Here is a 21,629-nt window from a genome sequence, read left to right on the forward strand (position 1 = left end):
ATAAATAACTTCATATATAAATTATATGTGACTTTATTTGTAGATGACACATGCTTTATTTTAAGGGAGATGAGTGTCATGTGAGTTATGTATCAGTGACCTATTTTAATGAAGATTTAGAGTTATATGAGGTATATGACAAGTGACATATTCTAATGAAGATAAGTGTTAATTATATGAGTTACATGACAAGTTACATATTCTAGTGAAGATAAGTGGAATTTACTATAAAAGACAAGTGGTCTATTTCTAATAAGGATAAGTGGCATAGGTGAGTGACATTTTAATTAGTTTGTTAAAAAAGCACCATTTCATTTACCTGTTAACTATTGAGAGAAGATAAAGGTCAAGACTTGTTGGGTTTATTGGAATGAAAAAAAAAATTATATTAGAATTTAGTTTTAGTTTTACATATAGGACGGATTTATATAGGATTCAACCACCTCTAAATATTATTCATATTTATTTATTTTTACAGGAAAAATGTGATATTACTTAATAAATTAAAAAAAAATTAATATAATTCATTATTTTGTTTATTTAATTATTATAAAAATAGTAAAACTTATATTTATTTATTTTATTCAAAATTTTATCGTTATTTATTTAAGTTAAATAATATTATGTATATGTATATTATTTTGGAGATAAGTTTTAAAATACTAAAATGTTAGAATCGTGTTATTTCTAAGATAAATAGATTTATTTAAATTGAGTTTATAATTATATGGATCAAGAATGTATATATATTTTGATAAAATGATGATTTATGATAGTTTATTTTTAAATGGCTTTTGATAAAATGATGGTTTATGATAGAGGATTTTGGAATGACATTTAATAAAATAATGGTTTGTAATAGATGATTTTGAGATGTTTGTGATAAAATGATGATTTGTGATAAATGGGTTTTAAGTAGTTTAGTATGGCTTCTTATTTTGACATTAAAATGAAATACATTATATTTGGACTTGAAAACGAGGCTTTAAATTATTATGACAATTGAACTATTTTTACTAATCTATACTTGATTTTGTATTAATTTGTTTATCTTATAATAGACTATTTGTGTCTCGAGTATCGCTTATATCAGTTAACACGTCAACAATAGACCTTTATGTCTTGGTTGATGACTATTGCGTCTATGTAAAACTTAATGTCTTGATAGATGACTTATTATTAAATTATTATGATATTACCCCAAGTTATTATAAGTATATATACGATTTTGTGATAAAGTATTTTTGTGATAAAGTATGTACATTTATTTAAGAATTGGTTTGTTATCAAACTAAATATAATTTTTTTATCAAGCTGTTTAGCACTTTAGCTCATCTACCTAAATATGTTTCCGATTTTTTTTAAATGTGATATATATATATGGGTGCTTTTAATTTAAATTTAAAAATGATAACACTTTATTTTATTTTATTATCACATTTGTATCTTAAAAAAGTTTTTTTTTTTCGAGATGAGCTGAGATTTGTCCATGCATCTGATCAGATACTTTAAAACAGATCTAAAGATGAAAATTCATATTCATGGTGGTAAATTAATTAATTAATTAACGTGTTGTGTTGGGTCAATAATTTTCAGTTAAATAGCATTGTCAATCACTTAGAGAGTATGGAGTGTATTTGAAAAACATTTCTTTTTATAGAAAATATATCTTAATTGGAATATATTGTATATAAAAATAACTTTAAAAAACAGTAGTTTCAAAGAAAATTAAATTAAGACTCCACTTTTTATAAAACAAATTTTTATTTCAAGATAATTTATTTTTTAAACCGAATTAAACAATTACATCAAAATATTAAAAAAATAATACATAGTGTGAATTTAACTATATTATATATTGAGTGATATTCTTGAGTTATATTTTGTAATTTTTCTCTATGTATGAGTGATGTCAATTCAAATATCTCATTAAATTTACTAGTTTGTTTCGTCTAATTCTTTAAAATATTATTCCATTTATCCTCACCAAAGTTGAGATTATGTAGTTTGAAAGATACCTTCTTAACTTTGACAATATAATGGTGAATGTGAACACTGAAATGTCTAGCTTCCCACGTGCCTTATTTTATTAGTCAAACTCGTGAAGATAGTTTTGTATTTTGGCTGATTTGATTCAGATTGAGCTTTAAATTGTAGTTTAAAAGTTGAAATAATCTCATTTTGCTAATTAGATTAATTGATTTTTACCAATTCTGTTAACTGAAAATTAGAAAATTAATCAAATTATTAATAACTTTAAATTTGAAGTATGATTAAATAACACACCATATCCTTTCTTAACCCATAACTTTTTTATTTTTATTTTTTACCTATAACTAACTCACCACTTCACATTACCCTTACTCTTAACTCTAATAAACCTTTAAAACTCTTCATCATCTTTTTCAAGGTTAATATCGAGGATAAAGAGATTACTCTTTACTCTTATTTTTCTCCCTCAAATTAAGAAATAATTAGATAAATACAAGATTACTAAACATATTTGTCTTCAATTTCAACTTTTTCTTTTGTTTACAGTCCAAAAAATCTTAACTACCATTTTTTTAAGAGATATGACAGGTGTCACTTAAATTAAAAAATGAAAAATCACGTTACATTCTCTATGGATATGTATTTAATATTGTTCAAGATATATTTTAGATTTTTTTTATTAGTAATAAGAGTAAAACCAGACACTTTAACTTGGAGATATTGAAAGAGTAAAAGAAAATTGGTCAATAATTTTGTTTTATTAAATAGTTTATGTGAAAACTCAGAACCATAAATTTGAAGGACATAAATTCATATTGATGTGCTCTACTAGTTGATATTGATAAAACCTCATAATTTAATTTTTTACCAAACATCAATTTTGTAAAATTTTATATTTAGTTTGTTAAGTTTATTAAAATTAGTTAATTTAATTTATATAAATATTATTAAATATAAATATAAAAGAAAATTAATTTTTAACAAGGTTTTAAATAAAAAATTATTTTATTATTTTTAATTAATATAATAAAAATATTTAGGTAATGTATTAAAAAATAATTTACATTTCTTATAAAATTAATTTTTTAAAATTATTGTAAAAAAAAATAAAATTTTATATTTCTTTATTTTGTATAAGAATAATAAATATATTTACGTAAGTTTAGGGGCAAAATGGATTTATTTAGATGAAAATCCTTACAACCTTAAACCCTCAAAGTGAAGTGAAAACCTAGATGCTCAAATCTCTGTCTTTCTCATGGCGACCTCCGTGTTGCTCAGATCGATCAGGCGCCGCCTCCGCTCCTATCTCTGCTTCTTGTAAATACGTAAGAGGCCAAAGATTTCTTCTTTCATTTGAACAAATATATATAAGTTTTTTTGTCTTTTATTTATCTAATTGATAATTTACTTGCTCGTATGAATGTTATTTATCTAGATTTCGTTTTCTAAGTTACTCCAGATGATGATTTTTCAACCAAATTTCCTTGAACTTCAGTCAGTCTTAATTAAGTTTATATCCCCACTGTGCAGTTGACAATTTGTTATTGTAGTTTGTATTGTCATGATTGTAGTTTTTTCCGGTTTAACCATCTTAATTATTTATATATTGGGATCAGGCTATGTAAAATACATGTTCCAAGAAGATAAGCTATGCCTGTAATAGTGGTCAGTACATAACTAAAATTCATCAATTATGAATTTGATCTTCTTGAATAAATGTACTTGCTTATTAGTTGTGTTTTTCTAATCATCTACTCTGAAAATCTATGGAAGATAAAGATGTGCTAATCAACCATTGTTATGCCTTGTCCAGCTGACTGGAAATGGCGCCACATCGTGGTCTGCGTCAAGTGTGGGATACAAATGGGCTAATTTAGCCAGACCATTTAGGTAGGCTTAGTGCAATACCTACTTTCTAGTCATTTTGATAGTAAAATCTTGTAACAATCACTTTCCTTTGTAACAGTTCAAAGCCCGTGAGAGATGACATTATTGGAATCAACTTGGGTACAACTAACTTGTGTGTTTCAGTTATGGAAGGCAAGGTCAGATCTAATTAACAGCTTAATAAGATGTTCAGTTTTGCCAAACGTTTCAAACAAATTACTGGACTTAAATCCAAGTGGTGTAGTTCAGCAGCTATCTTGAAGACTCTAGTTCGTGTTTACTCATCGAATTTACATAGTCACCTGTTAACCCCGTCTCCTCCTGCTACATTGCAAAAAATCAGTCTTTACCAGACACGTGTAAGTCCTCAAAATCGTTTGCTTTTGACTTTAGAACTTGTAGAAATGGTGTTTGAGCTGTTTTCTCTTCTGTATTTAAGGAATTTTAATACAATTTAGTTCATTATGTCCTTGTTTCAGAAATATACTAGTCTGCATATTGGTTGTTGTTATCAATCTTTTGCAAGTCAATCGTCACTTTCCATGAAGAATCATGAGCCAACTGATGATGTTGAGCTCTTTCGCAAACTTGTCAATGAAATAGAACATCTTTCCCCTACTTGTGCCAGACAGATATGTGTTGATTACTTTGGCAAGTTCATCAGAGAGAAAAATCTTCAGGCTGCTTATAAACTGTTGCAAATACTGCGCACTAGAAACATCTTCCTTGATATTATTCCCCTTTTGGAAGCTGCAGGTGAAGAAAATGATTTCGAACTAGTCTCTCAACTATTTAAAGATGCCGTGATTAGTAGTAATGGAGCTGTACAGTTAATTCCATATCATAGTTTTGTCAAAGCTTTAAGAAATGGTAACGATCCTTCATTGCTATTTAGATTTGTGAAACATGTTTCCGAGATCTTCACTTTCCCAAGTAGCAGCACTTTAGCTTTAAACAAAATCATTCTGGCCTTTGCTGAAATTGGACAGATTGATAAAGCTCTGCTCATATTCGACCACATGAAAAGTATGATTCTGAAATGTAGACCGGATTTGTTTACCTATGACATTGTTATAGAGATTTTGGGTAAAGTTGGTCGTGCGGATGAAATGGTTAAAGTGTTTGGGTCTATGAAGGAGGGTAATTTGGTGCCGGATATTTATACATATAATGCGTTACTAAACAGCTTTAGGAAGGTTGGCAGATTGGATCTGTGCCTTGTATTTGTAAAAGAAATGGAAGAAAAAGGAATTGAGCCAGATTTATGCACTTACACTGCCTTGATTGAGATTTTTGGTCGATCTGGGAATGTGGAGAAGTCGCTACAATTATTTGAAACGATGAAAGACAAGCATATCAGACCATCTATTTACATTTATCGTTCACTTATCAACAGTTTGAAGAAAACAGGTAAGTTGAATAGAGCAATTAAGCTGCAGGAGGAAATGAGAAAAGGTGAGTCTCATCTTGTCACACCCAAGGAATTCAAACGGAAAAGAAGATAGAAATGTGAGGAGCAACCTTATAATTTTAATATCTGCACATGTAGTCTAAATAACCTTATCCACTTAATGTAAAGATTAATCTAAACAGCCACATTTGCTATCATCAATTTTAACAATTTGTCCCAAATTCTGTAAAATGGTGCAGACCAATGCCTTGAGAACTTAATCTTTGAAGGCAATGATAATTTCCATAAAATCCTTATAAAGAAACCCTGTCAACACCTCCTTGATAACTATGGGCATCCATAACTATGAATCATAGTCACTTATAATAAGCTTACAGAATAATTTGCTCGTCTCTATGAGGTCAAATAGAATCATGTGTTATCATCAAACTATCATTGTATGAAAGGCATATTTCATTTAATTTGCTGAGGAACGACAAATTCATTATAATTAATAGGACAAATTATCTAGATGTCCCTTAAATTACTTTCATCGATTACTTTTAGCCCTTAAACTATTTTTGGCCACAATTTTTTCGTTAAACATAACAGTTTTAACTAAAAGCTCTCCAACAATTATGATAGTTTATTTTCGGCCCTCCAACTATTTTGATAGTTGATTTTTTATCCTTGAATTATTTCTTCCCAAAACTATAAACCTATTCAATCTTGACTATTTTTTATTTATTTTATGACCAAATTTGAAGATAATCTATTCTATTGTAATTTATCAATGTTTTTTTTGACAATTACAATAGAGTTTTAAACAATTGCAAATTCCTATTTTATTTTTTTGCTTTATACAATAAGATAAAAAATGTGCAATTGATTAAACAATTGCAACATCAATATTTGACAAATAATATTGGTGACTTTTCAAAAAGCTTAGGGATAATTTGTTTTAAAAAATAATTTGAGGACTAAAGTAAGCGTTTAAAGTATTTTGAGGATCAACCAAGTAATTTGCCCTAATTATTATTGTTTGTAAAAAAATTGGCCACAAAGTGTTAAAAAACATAGTCCGTAAACACACTTAACCAGACGCAAAACTAGACGCAAAACTTAACTTATGACAAACTTAAACTCATGACCTTTAAAGAAGCCTTTGGATATTCACCTTATATATATATTACTAATTCATATTGAATAATTCAAACTAAATTTTATTTTTTACTTAAATTAAATTTATTTAATTATTATTTTATTTTTTCAAATAGTCTTAAAATATGTATTTTGTTATCTGTTTAACTTCATTTATATAATTTTGATTAATTTGAGATTACACATTATTTATATATCGACTTGATAAACACATTTTGTTTAATAAATGTTAATTATTTTGTCTAAGTTCACAATATATGAATAGTTTCAATATGGATAATTATTACAAGTTAATTGATAAGATAATTTCATATATTTTTAAAAAAAAAAAATTAAGAGTCAAAAATTTCATCCAAAATCTTATTATTTGGATAAATCGTTATTCACAGTATAATTCTTACGGATGATATGTACATTTAAAAAAGTTGTATAATGCCTAGTCGTTGACGTATGTGTCACAAAAATGTTAAATCGGCAACTCACTTACTTTTACATTTTTCAAAGAGTGACTAGTATTTGAAGTATTTTGTGGAGTATTATTGTGATTAATTGGGTGATGCCCGAGTTTTCGAGTAGTTGCTGTGAAATTTGGATTGATGTAATTGATACGACAAATATACATATTTTAGTTATCATCTAATTTTTTTTTTAAGACTATCTGATTGAAGAAAAATCGTCGAACTTTCAATTATCGTTGTCGAACATTATCGTTGTCGTCCGACGTGTATCAATCATAATGCTATTACTGTGATGCTTTCTTTTGTTTAGGATAGACAATAGAGTTTGTCGGATATTTAATTGTTTTTACGAGAATTTATGAGCTCAATTTTATTTACCGATTTTTCTTATTTTTCTTATTTTTTTTCTTTTAATGTTATTTTTTTTTATGCTTAACGTTTTTTATTTTTATTTTTAGTTGGTCCTTTAAAAAAAAAATACATGTTAATTATTTTACTTATTTATCCCATTTGAACATGTGGCTCGGCTAATACCTGTTAATTATTTAACACGTTTTAAAATGACACATTTGACTTATTAAATCTCCAATTCAAACCTTTTTTAATTATATATAGAAAATAAATTATATTATAAATCTTTTAAAATGTACAAATTTTAATATAAGTTAAAATGTACAAATTAAAAAAAAATATATATATAAGAAATTTATTTTATTTTTACAATTTAAAAAATATTATATTACAATAAATATATAAATATATATATATATATAATAATAATAATAATAATAAAAATATTTAAAGTCAACCAACACCAACCCACACCACAATAATTCACGTCATTCATCAATTATAATTAGATATTTTCTATCTCCTCTTTCTTAATTAAATTTGTTAATTGAATTTTATTTTTTTGTTTTCTATTTATTAATTAAATTTTATTTTTTCTTATCATATATATTATATTTCTTTACCATATATTATCTAAAAAAATTATTTATAATAATATTAATTAAAAATATAAACAATTCTTTTTATAAATACACTTACATTCATAATTTTTATATTTATTTTATTTATATATATATAAACCATTTTTTTTATAAATGAATTTAACTTTATAATTTTTATATTTATTTTATATATATATAAATAATTTTTTTAATAAAATTACATATTTATTTTATTTATATATATAAACAATTTTTTATTATAAAATTTTATAAATGATAAATAATAATAACTATTTTTTCTTTCTTAATTATTTTCTCACTCATTAATTATATATATATATTAATAATATAATATAATATATATATATATATCCTCATTAATAATATAATATAATATAATATAATATATATTATATATTATATTATTTTTAATTATTAATTTTATGTAAAAATATTTTATTTATATTTTTTCTCTCATTATATATATAATATTTTATTTATGAATATAAATAATTTTTGTTTAATATAAAAATTAACTAATTGATAATAAATATTAAATATAAAATATATATATACAAAATAATAAAATTATTTTAATAATTTATTTTATTTTTACAATTTAAAAATTATTATATTACAATTTAATTAATGTTATTAATATTATCATAAATTAATGTAATTAGTATCATTTTATAAAATAAAAATTATTATCAAATTTATATAAAATATTATAAAAAATAAGATTTTTATATTTCATAATTTTGTATAAGAATAATAAATATATTTATTTAATAATTTTGTGTAAGTTTAGGGGTCAAAATGAATTTATTGAGCAAAGAGAAGAGAAAGTATTAAAAATCCTATTACAAACTTAAACCCTCACATTGAAAACCTAAGCCCAGAATCCAGCCTCCACCTGCTCGAGTATTCACTTCGATCCAAATCTCATGGCGACCTCCGTGTTGCTCAGATCGGTCAGGCGCCGGGATCTACCCTCCGCTCCTATCTCTACCTACAAATACGTAAGAGCCCAAAGATTTCTTCTTCCATTTCAATAAATATTATATATTTGATCTTTTATCTATCTAATTGATATTTTCATTGCTCTTATGAATGTTACTACTGTATTCAGCCTCGTTTTTGATATTCAGTTACAGTCTTAATTAGATTTATATCTCCATTGTGCAGTTGACAATTTGTTAACTGAAAATTTGTTCTTTTTCTGCTACTATTTACCTCAATATTTTGAGGGAGAAACTTAGTTTTGATGGGATGTAGCTGACTGCTTGAACTGCGTATGAAGTCTCTTTTGATATCCAAGATTTATATTTTGTTAGTCTATATGATAATATTTCTAGGAACGACTTCAGGAATAAATTGCTAGAGCACATGCCATAATTTTCGAACTTGGTGAATAGATGTTTATATACTTTTCTTCTTTTGACACTTCTTCCCGCTTTCTCTTAAAATTGATATAATTCTTCATTCAATTATAATTTACTTGTTAGATGTTCCTGTGATCCATTACCATTTTATGAACAGTGGTTGATGTTGTATTGTTGATTTTGTTATGACTTTTGGCAATTCTATTGACATGATTGTAGTTAGTTCAGGTTTAAGCATCATATTGGGATCAGGCAAATGTAAATTACATGTTTTAAGAAGACAGATATATGTGTTATAGCGGCCAATGCTTAACTAAAATTCATTCAATTATGAATTTGATCTTCTTGAATAAATGAACTTGCTTATTAATTGTGTTTTTCTAATCATCTGCTCTGAAACTTTATGGAAGATAAAGATGTGCTAACCAATCATTGCTATGCCTTGTCCAGCTGACTGGAAATGGCGCCACATCGTGGTCAGCGTCACGTGTGGGACAAAAATGGGCTAAATTAGCCAGACCATTTAGGTAGGCTGAGTACAATACTTACTTTCTACTCATTTTGATAGTAAAATCTTGTAACAATCACTTTCCTTTGTAACAGTTCAAAGCCCGTGGGAGATGACGTTATTGGAATCGACTTGGGTACAACCAACTCGTGTGTTTCAGTCATGGAAGGCAAGGTAAGATCTAATTAACAACTTTATAATGAACCTGTTGGTGAAAAAGCTGAAAATTTGCTAACATGTTTTATATTCACTCTTGATGTGTTCTGTATAGACTCCAAAAGTAATTGAAAATGCGGAGGGTTCTCGAACCACTCCTTCTGTGGTTGCCTTTTCTCAAAAGGGAGAGCTTCTAGTTGGTACCCCTGCCAAACGGCAAGCAGTGACCAACCCTACTAATACTGTCTTTGGAACCAAGCGTCTAATAGGTAGAAAGTTTGATGATGCTCAGACACAGAAAGAAATGAAAATGGTGCCTTACAAGATAACCCGTGGGCCTAATGGAGACGCTTGGGTTGAAGCAAATGGTCAAAAGTATTCTCCAAGTCAAGTTGGGGCATTTGTACTAACCAAAATGAAAGAAACTGCTGAGTCTTACCTTGGTAAAACAGTTACAAAAGCTGTTGTTACTGTCCCAGCCTATTTCAATGATGCCCAGAGGCAAGCCACAAAGGATGCAGGTAAAATTGCAGGTCTTGATGTGCAGAGAATCATTAATGAACCTACAGCTGCTGCTCTTTCCTACGGAATGAACAACAAAGAGGGCCTCATTGCTGTATTTGATCTTGGAGGAGGGACTTTCGATGTCTCCATTTTGGAGATATCCAATGGTGTTTTTGAGGTAATCAAACTTGTCTAGAAAACAAAGGCCTTGTTGTGGTTATTTGAGTTTACTCAAATAACTCACTATATATTCATCATCGATCTCATTCATTTGAATCGTCAATCAAAATACCCTTTATTTGAAAAAAAGAAATTAATTTTCTTTATATATTTATATACCCAAACGGGCCAAACCTAGTCCTTGTTTGGTGAAGTGTATCCAATTAACACTTTTTACTTTCTTTTTTGTAACATCTTATATATTAAATACAAAAGAGATTTTAGTTATTTAACCCCAAATAATCCACTTTTTCATCAAACATGGTTTTTTTTTTCCAAATAACCCAGATTATCTCCAAAAAACCTACACCAATAAACTCCCCCTTTTGATGAAAACTTTCTTTAAAGCTAGAATGGTATATCTATCCAATAATCTAAAGCTAGAATTATATAATTTTCAATAGCCTACATCTAACAAGGTTATTTGAATATAATATTGTGGTTATTCAAATCACCCTAGACCAAACAAGGACAAATTGGCTTCTCATCCATGTATTAATAATTTTGTAACCTATATATGCAGGTCAAAGCAACAAATGGTGATACATTCTTGGGAGGTGAAGATTTTGACAATGCTCTTTTGGAATTCCTTGTGAGCGAATTTAAAAGGACAGAAGCAATCGATCTGACAAAAGACAAGCTTGCACTACAACGGTTAAGAGAAGCTGCCGAGAAAGCTAAAATCGAGCTATCATCAACTGCTCAAACAGAGATCAATCTGCCATTCATAACTGCTGATGCATCTGGTGCTAAGCATTTAAACATCACATTGACTAGATCAAAGTTCGAGAGCTTGGTGAACAATTTAATCGAAAGGACCAAGAATCCGTGCTTAAGCTGTCTGAAGGATGCAGGCATCACTATCAAGGAAGTTGACGAGGTTTTGCTTGTGGGAGGAATGACCCGTGTTCCTAAAGTTCAAGAAGTGGTAGCTGCTTTGTTTGGAAAGGCTCCCAGCAAAGGAGTTAATCCTGATGAAGCAGTTGCAATGGGGGCTGCCATTCAAGGTGGTATTCTTAGAGGAGACGTGAAGGAGCTTCTTCTTCTTGATGTTACTCCACTTTCACTTGGTATTGAGACACTGGGTGGTGTATTCACCAGGTTGATCAATCGCAATACAACCATTCCAACCAAGAAAAGCCAGGTATTCCCATTGCACTTTTGTTTCTTTTTTATACATATTTTTATCTCTTGTTTTGCTGTTGCTTAATTTTTGGTAAAACAAATCATTTGATTCAAATAATCTCTTTATGAGATGTGAAGAACATATTAGAGTCAAAATTCATATTTATTCAAGAGTGAACTGACAAATAACAAATATCCAAATTGTATTTGCCAATTTTGGAAACCACCTTCAAAACCATTGTTTATATTTTATTTAAACTATTGCCTTTTTCTGTTTGAATCCTTATTTTGGCCACTCAAGACCTATTACTTAACTATGATTTTTTTTTTAACTTTGGAGTGTTGATAAAACTGAAAATTAGATTTTAAGTGTCAAATTAGTCAAATATCTGAAAAATAAATCAAATAATTTCTGAATCTTAAGCAATTGGTTAGTGCAATTGGTATCTTAAGCAATTGGTATGTCAGAAATTAAAGTACTTGGTTGCTCTTAATAGTAGTTAGTCATCCATAACTTATAAAATTAAGCTATATTTAATAGCTTGCTTTGAGTTAAATCTAGATAACTATGTGATCCTTAATTGACAATTAAATTTATTTAATTTTTGAAAATGTAACAGTTATTATTTGATATGAACCTTAATTTACATAATTGAAATAAGTTCTTAAATCATTTAGATTAAGTTGTAACTTTGTAATAAAACACCCCCTTAACAAAAAAAACAAAACCCATTCTGCTCAACAAATAAACTAAAGTTTGAATTTAAGAAATCCTTGTAAAATGGTTTCATAGTTGAAAGGACCATATAGAAAAATGCTTTGTCTCTTCATTAAACTTATAACCCATAAAGATTATTCTCACTTGTATATATGTTTAGGTATTCTCCACAGCTGCAGACAACCAAACTCAGGTAGGCATAAAGGTACTACAAGGCGAACGTGAAATAGCAGCCGACAACAAAATGCTGGGAGAATTCGAGCTCGTGGGTATTCCACCATCTCCAAGGGGCATGCCTCAAATCGAAGTAACATTCGATATCGATGCAAACGGAATCGTAACAGTCTCCGCCAAAGACAAAACAACCGGAAAAGAACAACAAATCACAATTCGTTCTTCAGGAGGACTATCTGATGATGAGATTGAAAAGATGGTTAGAGAAGCTGAAGTGCACGCTCAGAAAGACAAGGAAAGAAAAACACTCATCGATCTGAGAAACAACGCCGACACGACTATCTATAGTATCGAGAAGAGTTTGAACGAGTACAAGGATAAGATTCCCGCGGAAGTAGTGACCGAGATTGAGTCTGCGATTTCTGATTTGAGGAATGCGATGGGAAATGAAGATGTTGAGGAAATTAGGGCTAAGTTGGATGTTGCTAATAAAGCTGTTTCAAAGATCGGAGAGCATATGACTGGAAAATCTGGCGGTGGTGATGATTCTACTAGCGGCGGTAGTGCTGGAGGAGGTGAGCAGCAGCAGCAGGCTCCTGAGGCGGAATATGAAGAGGTGAAGAAGTGATAGTTTAGGGTTTTAAGTATAATTTTAGTTCCTACGATTTTTGTTCTGGGATATATTAAATTTGTGTTGGTGAATTAGGTAATCCTCTTATTATTATTATCGAGATTTTAGCAGAAGAAGAATTAATTGTGTTTTCTTCTTTAATAAACAAACAAACAAACTCATGAGATATATTTTCTTATATCTTCTAATGAGCTTCCTGAATCGGAGTCTGTCTGAAATTGTATATTTAGTCAAATCATATACCGTGATTGATCGGGCTATGAATAATGTCAAAATTAATCAATAATAATTATGAAGAAAAATATGGCGGTAGGTCCCAGCAAGAGGAATTTTAGCCATGAAGAAGAATAAGACACGAACATACATACATCAATCCGCGAATCTCTCCGTCATCAAACATGTGAATTTCCGTCATCAAACATGTGAATTTTTGTTGTCTTTTTTCCTTTAAAATAAAAAAATCAACAATATTCTCTAATACAATACAATACAATAATCAAACTTGTTTCTACTTACACAAATAAGTTAAAATATTCATAAAGATGATGATGATGATTCAAATTACATAAAATTATAGATTTTAAAAGAAATCCTGATTGATATTCGACAAGGGAATTTATAATTAGAATGAAAAACATGTCTGTCTTTATCCCTAGCTTTAATTAGCTACCTGTGCGTGCGTGCGTGTATTGGTTCATTATAGAAATAATCCAAATATTGTCGTCGTCGTCAGGATCAAAAGGGGAAACAAAAACATTGATGAAGAAGATGACAATGAACCAGCCTTATCGAACTGCAAGGAGTTTACGGCGAGTGGCATGTTTTCTTGATCTGGACTGCACTTTGATTCATGGGGAGGGTGCGCACTATACATCAAGGCCCTCAAAACGGCCGACACAGTTGGAATGTACGCGGTCTTGTTCCGGGCAAGAAGCCATGTCAGCCCCATCAGCTGGCAATCCCTGTCGAACATCTTGCTCGCCCGCCGGTCGCCATTATTTCCGTACCCACCACCCTTCAGCTGCACAACAACAACAACAACAGTACTCAGTACTCGAATGTTTTAATTAAAAAAAGAAAAGAAAAAGAATTAACCTTTTGCAGAGCTCCGAGACAGTTGGTGCAACCGGCGTAAGAAGAATTCCTGCAGTTCTTTTCAAGATCTCTTACGGCAGCTGTTGGTGTCGCTTTTGGACCGCCGGTAACATTAAAAGCGGCGGGACAAGTTAGGGATGTGATCTGATGCAGCCGGATCCCGCAGAAGCAAAGAGCGGTATCACACGTAGCGTTAGGTTGTTGTATGTGGATATTTCGGGTCTGTAAAGAAGTCTGCAGCGAATCAACGCATTTCTGCGAGTCATCAGGCATGATGGGTAAATCGGAAGATGTTGGAGCAGCAGCAGCAGCAGCCGATGGAGGAAGGACTTGAAGAGCAGAGCGAGCGTGAGCGGCGAAGAGCCAGGCGGCGAGGACCGGGCAGCAACGACTCCGATCGAGATTCCGGCCGCACGCGTCTTTGACGCCGCCGAATAGTTCGGCGGAGAGGTCTAGGCGGCAAGCAGTTTGTCCTTGCGTCTGGACTGCAGGGAAAGACGGGACGGTGTTGGAGGTACTGGTGTCATCGCCGCCCGGTTGAGCCGGTTGGGATAGCAATTCTGATTGAGAGTGGTTGAAGAAGAAGAAGAAGAGGAAGGCGAAATAATATAGGGCGTACATTTTTAGTGTGGGGAGAGATTCATTCTATTCTATTCTAGGTCTGATCAGTCAGTCCTCAACAGCTAGCAATTAATTGAGAGATTTCTTCTATCTATCTATCTCCAGGACTCACAGAGTAGTATTAGTCTAGATGTAGTAGTAGAAGTAGACTGCTATGGAAGAGAATAATTGATTCTAATGTCACTATCACCCTTTTATTTATTTATTTATTTATTTCTATATTTTTATTACTTTCTCAATTTATTTGTTTAATGCAATAAATATTTTTAATAGTAGTTAAGCATTTGTTTTGATGGTTTCAATAATTCTCATCTGAATCTCAATTTGTCTTTGAGTTTAATTTTAGAGGAGATCCTTATTTATAGTCTAATTTCTCATATGTAATCATGTATTTTTATTAGAGAAAGAATCTATTCTATTTTTTGGTTTTGTGTTTTACATTTTTTTTATATATAAGTGGAGAAAGCCTATGAATGACATTGAGGTTAGTTGTCTTGAAAAATGTATTTACTATCCCACCCTCCACCCTCTCTCTGATTTATTTTGAGTGTTTTTTTTTATTATATTCATATTTTTTCGGATTCAAGGAATTCCGAGAGACGGTTTATATATATTATATTCTCTAAATAAATATATATATATATAATAAAATTATATAAGAATTTTTTTAATATAATATATTAAATTTTATATTTTTATTAAAGTATAAACTTAAAACTCTTATAAAATATATAAAAAATTAATATATTAATAGTTTTATATATTTAATTGTGTTTACGGTGTTCGAGAAAAGTTTAATTTAAAGCGGGAACACAAATATCATCCCGCTCATCTCCGATTAACTACCGGTCAAACCAGAAAAAATCCGTCAAGATGACAATTCGGATCAAAAAACACAAGGCAAATTATAATTAATATCCCTACTTAAGGATTAAATATTGAAGTTTTTAAAATAACTTGACAGATAAAAGAAAAGTAATTATTAGTGTTGATTTTAAGAAGTAATATTTTTAAATACTTAAATGATATTAATATAAAAAAATAAAAATAAAATATATTATAATATTTTAATTAATAAATAAATCACAATCTCTATTTAAGTTATTTAAATATTCCAAGCAAGCAAAATACTCATTTTGACAATTTAATAATAGCAAGATTTCTTTTAGTTCATCAAGTCTTACCTAATTCTATCTCAAAAGATGTTGTTTACTTTTATTTTAAAACTTGTTGATGTATATAGTTTCATATAATTCAGATTATTTTTTCATTTTGTAACTCATTATGAAACAATAAATTATTTTTTTATCAAATAAAATGTATACAATAATATGTATTACATTTTTCTTTTTCTTTTCACATTATATTTGTTTCTATTTAAATAAAATATGTCTAGCTTTTCATGTTTGGAAAATAGGATGTTTATAAGAATAGTAAGGAATATTAAATATTAATTAATAGATTGGAGAGTATATAGTACTGCAAAGAAAATCATTTGAAAGTGGAGCTAAAATGATAAGAAAATGATGGGAAAAAAAAAAAAAAAAAAGAGTGGTCATGAAGGATCATGAAATCTGATATGTTTGTCTATTATGGCCTAGTTTGTTCCCCAAAATAACATGTAGTAGTAACATGGCCTAAGCCATATTTACTGTAAATATATAAATAAATAAATGAATTAAAGGATGAAGTCACACAGACAGAAGACAGACCACTAAAGAACAAAGAACATCTGGCTAATGGGGTTGGATATATATTTTTCTTGCAATTATTTCCAGCTAATAAATTAAAGTGGAACACACATATATATATATATATATATATATATATATATATATATATATATATATATATATATATATATATATATATATATATATATATATATATATATGAGTAATGACAGGGGAAGCGAAAGTTTTGCAGCGAATGTGTAGCGAACTGATGTGGAATGCTGACTATGCGAATGACTAATTATAACTTTAAATGTTTATTTATCTCTCCTATTCATTAATAACTTATTTCTCTTCCCTCTATTAATAATTTATTTAACTTATTTCTCTTCCCTCTATTAATAATTTATTTTTTTATCTCTTCAGTCTTTATATGTTTATATATTTTATTATTTATCTTTTTTATTTATAAAAAATTAGAATAAAAATAGGAACAATAATAAATGAAATAAACTAATAACAAAATAAATATATATTTTCAAATATATATTATATTTGATAAATATATAAGAGAATAATAAAATAAATATAAAAATTCTTATTTTTTTAATTAATTATTTCTCTTCTCTATTAATATATATATATATATATATATATATATATATATATATATATATGCATATATATATATATATGCATATATATATATATATATATATATATATATGCATATATATATATATATATATATATATATATATATATATATATATATATATATATATATATATATATATATATATATATATATATATATATATATATATATATATATATATATATATATATATATATATATATATATATATATATATATATGCATGTGTTGATAATTTATTTATTTATTTTTAAAATAAGTTATAATAAAAAAAAAATTGTTATTTTTAAAATAAGTTATAATAAAAAAAATAAGAATTTGTTATCTCTAACTAAAATCAAATTATTCACTATTACGGTGGAATCTAAATAAAAAAAACACTTTATAATAATAATTAACCCAATATTAGTTAACCCAATGATAATATAAAAGGAGATAATATATAATCGTATGAGTTAATTGATTAAATTTAAAATATATATTATAAAAAATAAAAAAAAATAGAGAGGGTGAAAAATAATTAATTAAAAAATATAAAAAAATTATATTTAATTTTTTATTTTCTTAAATATATATTTATCAAATATAATATATATTTAAAAATATATATTTTTGCTATTTTTTTATTTGATTCATTATTGTCCCTATTAATGTTTAAAATAAATTATTAATAAAGATTAAAGGTATAAAATATAAATTATTAAGTAAGAGAAGAGAGAGAAATTATTAATAAACATGAGAGAGATAAATAAACATTTAAAGTTATAATTAGTCATCCGCCTAGTTAGCATTCCACATCAGTTCGCTACACATTCGCTGCAAAACTTTCGCTTCCCCTATCATTACTCTATATATATATATTACAAAAACTCCCTCTTCTATATCAAGATAAACTTAATTAATTAAATAGTAATAATATCAAATAAATGAAAGAGATCAATAAGTATTCAGATTCAATAGGATTTTTTATTTTTTTTATTTTCAAAACACAATTAAGTATTGATGATAAGAGATGGATGGATGAACTGGAAATTGGGCCGGACTTGTCAGTTATCGTCCAAGCCCACTCAGGAAACATGTCATTATAGGAATCCCCATTCCCCTCCACCACCTCTATTATTATTATTATTATTATTATTATTATTATTATTGGAGTAACTTTTGTGCTTATCGTGGCTCAATCGATAAAATCTCGTTTTTCTGAAAAATATTATTATTAATAATAATAATAATAATAATAATATTAATAATATTCTAATAATTTTTTTTTATTATCTTATAAAATTTATTTCATTTAAAAATTTTATATTAATTATATTAAATAAAAATATATACACAATATAAATAAAATTCTAATATATTATATTATCTTATATAATATTTAAATTATAATAGTATTGATTTATAAAATTAGTATTTATTTAATTTTTTATTTATGTATTAATAAAAATTAATATTAAAATATTTTAATTTTTTTTATTATTATTACTATTATTATTATATAAGGTCTAAAATAAATATATAAATTTGAAAAATATTAATATCAAAATAAAAAATTATTTTCTTAGACGATAGTGAATTTGTATATAGGAAATTTTCATTCATTTATAGAAACAAAACAAAAAAGTCAAATTTATTTAAATTCTGGTTTAAGTGATATTGTTTAAAATCTTTGAACTAAAATGTTAATTTATTATATAGAATCAACTAAACTTTATAACTAATTTAATATTACTGTTACCAATTTAAACCATTTATAAGATTAATTTTAAGAGTTAAAATAGGAAGTTAGAGTGAATTGATTTTGATCTGCAAAATGACAGAAGATATTGAGATATAGTACTGACAAAAGAAACTTTTGTTTAGAATTATTATCATTAGAGTCATATTTTGAAACTTTTCAAATTAAAAACGCAATTGCACTTTTCTGAACTATTTCCATAAAGAAAAGTGGATACATTAAAAACAAACATGGGGTCTGCCCCGCAGACTTCATATGTTCGCATTTAAAGATGACCCCCAATTAATTGCTTCCACATTAATTATTAATTAATTAATTCCTTCATTTAATATATATATATATATATATATTATTATTATTTTTTTGTCCAAGCTTCTTGACTGGTTTGTTAATAAGATTTTGTTTTTGTTGTGGGTTGTTTTGTGATCACCATTGATTGTGATATGATATAATTTTAGTTTATTATAATTTCAACTTATATATTATTTTATGAGTTTTATATTATTTGGTTAAATAAATTAGTGAAACAGAGTTTTATTCTTTTAAAAAATTAACATAAAATGGTTGAATATTTTGAGCTGAAAAACAAAAAAAAAAACAAATAGAATGAGAGAATTTTATAACATAAAACCTTGTAATAGCCACAAAATTAGAGATTAGAAGAAACTATCCATGTCTAAACTCTCTGGAATTTCAAATTTGAACATGCTAGAGTAGCACTCCCTCTCAATTATATCCTCTATGCTGTTGTTGTTGTTCATGTAAGTAGATGCCATGGGCGGCTCCAATGGGCTTGACCCATTCGTTTGTGAATTGGAATCAATGAGAAAGTTCTTCAAGTCGTTGTCAAAACTCGAGTTACTCGATAGATTTGGAACCATACCAAAACTTTGATTATGATTTGGCGAAAATGTGGCATTAATGATATTCCCATTTTCTTGGTAGCCAAAGTTTGTGGAGATTGTAGAGAATTGACTCATGTCTAAATTGTTCATCCCAGTTTGAAAAATGGGTTGAGTAGAAGTACACAATGAGAGAAGTTCTTGATCTTCTCCTTGAGTTGGTTGAAAAATAGGAACTTGATCATGATTAATTTGAGGGATTGCTGTTGGTGAATTCAGATTCGAAATCAAGAGCCTTAGGAGTTGAGGGTTCATGAGCGCTTGGAGACCGAGTAGGTTTGAAAGATTGAGTTGTGCTGATGAACTAAGGATAGAAGTCGAAAGATCCAATCGGGGAGCGTGGGTGATTGGATCTATTCCCATCCTAAGGAGCCTTTTTCTAATATGAGTATTCCAATAATTCTTGATTTCATTGTCTGTTCTTCCGGGCAAGCGTGCAGCGATAGCAGACCACCTAAATAATGGTTAACATAAATATTTATGAGTAAATTAAGAGAAATGTACGTACATGTTAATTAATTACTTATTTGAAAACGAACATTTTTCTTACTTGTTTCCAAGAATAGTGTGTAGCTGTATGATGGTTTCCTCTTCTTCAAAAGAGAACCTTCCTCTTCTTATATCAGGCCTTAAATAGTTTGCCCAGCGCAAACGGCAACTCTTTCCACATCTTTGAAGCCCTTCAATATTAATTTTTAAGACAGATTAAATTAAGCATGATATATATGATCGATGATCCTTTCATGTTGATAATAATTAATTACCAGCATTCTTGGGTAGGGATCGCCAGTTGGAAGCTCCATGCAATTGTATATAGTGAACGAGCTTTTGATCTTCTTCTGGAGTCCAAGGGCCCTTCTTCAGGCCATTTTTGTCGCAGCAAGGTGATCTTCCCATTTTGTTATATATGTTAATCCTTTTCAAAAAAAGATATATAGTTATATGTTGTTCTGTTTCTAAATGATAAGATTATGGTGTGTATTTATATGGAATAACTAGCTAGATAAGTTGAATTAAAGTCAATAAGATTGGTACCGCCCTCATACTACGTACGTCTCTTTCTGTTATGTACGTAATTTGAGTTAATAATAGAAAATAATGTAATCCCGTTGACAAAAATATAAATTCACAATATAAGGAAATTTATTTTTATGCTTGCAGGTTAAGCTTCTAAAAATATAAGGATTATTTTTTATTTTTTTTTGTGTCTTTCAATCTTTTTTCAACTATACTACAAATACCAGGTTAATTTTTTTTTAAGCTTACCAGTTAAACTGCTAGAACGGGAAAGTTCTTAAGATTTACCACTACCCTTGAAATTAAACTCTTTTCAAAAGAATAATTTCAATGAAAATAGTGCAATATCCTAAGCCAACTTGAAAAATCTATAGAGAAGGCATGATAATAAATATTAATTTGGTTTGAAATGAGAAATTAAGTGTGTAAAAATGAAGTAATTGAGACAAGTGGCGTGCAGAGAATGGAAGATTTTAAATTTTTTATTTTATTTTGTCAAAAGTTGATCTAGCTAGATAGCTAGCTAGGTATTATTATTATTATTATTGGTGGGTCAAGTTGTTGTTATTATCTATAGCTAGGATCTTCTGCATTAGAAATTAAGTTGGATTGGATTTTCATGGTCAGCTGATTAACTTGATAACATATAAAACGTGTC

At 28.1% G+C, this 21,629-nt stretch overlaps 3 protein-coding genes across 4 annotated transcripts; 1 reads left to right on the plus strand and 2 right to left on the minus strand.

The window, feature by feature from the left end:
- The first annotated feature begins 3,180 nt into the window (after positions 1-3,180).
- On the plus strand, positions 3,181-13,467 carry LOC124937389 (heat shock 70 kDa protein, mitochondrial-like). 2 transcript variants are annotated; one of them, XM_047477649.1, is made up of 6 exons: positions 3,181-3,320; positions 3,809-3,885; positions 9,833-9,911; positions 10,009-10,575; positions 11,140-11,760; positions 12,620-13,467. In XM_047477649.1, the coding sequence occupies exons 1-6, from the start codon at positions 3,228-3,230 to the stop codon at positions 13,259-13,261; spliced, it is 2,079 nt and encodes a 692-aa protein (XP_047333605.1). In that variant the 5' UTR covers positions 3,181-3,227; the 3' UTR covers positions 13,262-13,467. The 2 variants fall into 2 exon arrangements, with proteins under 2 accessions (XP_047333605.1, XP_047333606.1); XM_047477650.1 differs by lacking the exons at positions 3,181-3,320; positions 3,809-3,885 and adding exons at positions 8,717-8,866; positions 9,680-9,756.
- Positions 13,468-13,681: 214 nt separating this feature from the next.
- Positions 13,682-15,082, minus strand: LOC124937390 (uncharacterized GPI-anchored protein At4g28100-like). The gene is made up of 2 exons (XM_047477651.1): positions 14,360-15,082; positions 13,682-14,285 (listed from the first exon to the last, which is right to left on the minus strand). The coding sequence occupies exons 1-2, from the start codon at positions 14,978-14,980 to the stop codon at positions 13,962-13,964; spliced, it is 945 nt and encodes a 314-aa protein (XP_047333607.1). The 5' UTR covers positions 14,981-15,082; the 3' UTR covers positions 13,682-13,961.
- A 4,626-nt stretch (positions 15,083-19,708) lies between these two features.
- On the minus strand, positions 19,709-20,851 carry LOC124939737 (transcription factor MYB41-like). The gene is made up of 3 exons (XM_047480178.1): positions 20,719-20,851; positions 20,505-20,634; positions 19,709-20,408 (listed from the first exon to the last, which is right to left on the minus strand). Exons 1-3 carry the CDS (start codon positions 20,849-20,851, stop codon positions 19,709-19,711), a joined length of 963 nt encoding a protein of 320 aa, XP_047336134.1.
- Between the last annotated feature and the right edge of the window lie 778 nt (positions 20,852-21,629).

The sequence above is a fragment of the Impatiens glandulifera genome, chromosome 5, assembly GCF_907164915.1.
Source record: "Impatiens glandulifera chromosome 5, dImpGla2.1, whole genome shotgun sequence".
NCBI classification, from domain to species: Eukaryota; Viridiplantae; Streptophyta; class Magnoliopsida; order Ericales; family Balsaminaceae; genus Impatiens; species Impatiens glandulifera.

Coding starts and splice junctions, on each gene's coding strand:
- LOC124937389 (XM_047477649.1), top strand. CDS start 3,228: ATGCTCAAATCTCTGTCTTTCTCATGGCGACCTCCGTGTTGCTCAGAT. Junction 9,912..10,008: donor TTTCAGTCATGGAAGGCAAG/GTAAGATCTAAT, acceptor TGTTCTGTATAG/ACTCCAAAAGTAATTGAAAA. Junction 11,761..12,619: donor TTCCAACCAAGAAAAGCCAG/GTATTCCCATTG, acceptor ATATATGTTTAG/GTATTCTCCACAGCTGCAGA.
- LOC124937390 (XM_047477651.1), bottom strand. CDS start 14,980: ATGTACGCCCTATATTATTTCGCCTTCCTCTTCTTCTTCTTCTTCAAC. Junction 14,286..14,359: donor GTCTCGGAGCTCTGCAAAAG/GTTAATTCTTTT, acceptor GTTGTTGTGCAG/CTGAAGGGTGGTGGGTACGG.
- LOC124939737 (XM_047480178.1), bottom strand. CDS start 20,851: ATGGGAAGATCACCTTGCTGCGACAAAAATGGCCTGAAGAAGGGCCCT. Junction 20,635..20,718: donor ATCCCTACCCAAGAATGCTG/GTAATTAATTAT, acceptor TTAATATTGAAG/GGCTTCAAAGATGTGGAAAG. Junction 20,409..20,504: donor CACACTATTCTTGGAAACAA/GTAAGAAAAATG, acceptor ACCATTATTTAG/GTGGTCTGCTATCGCTGCAC.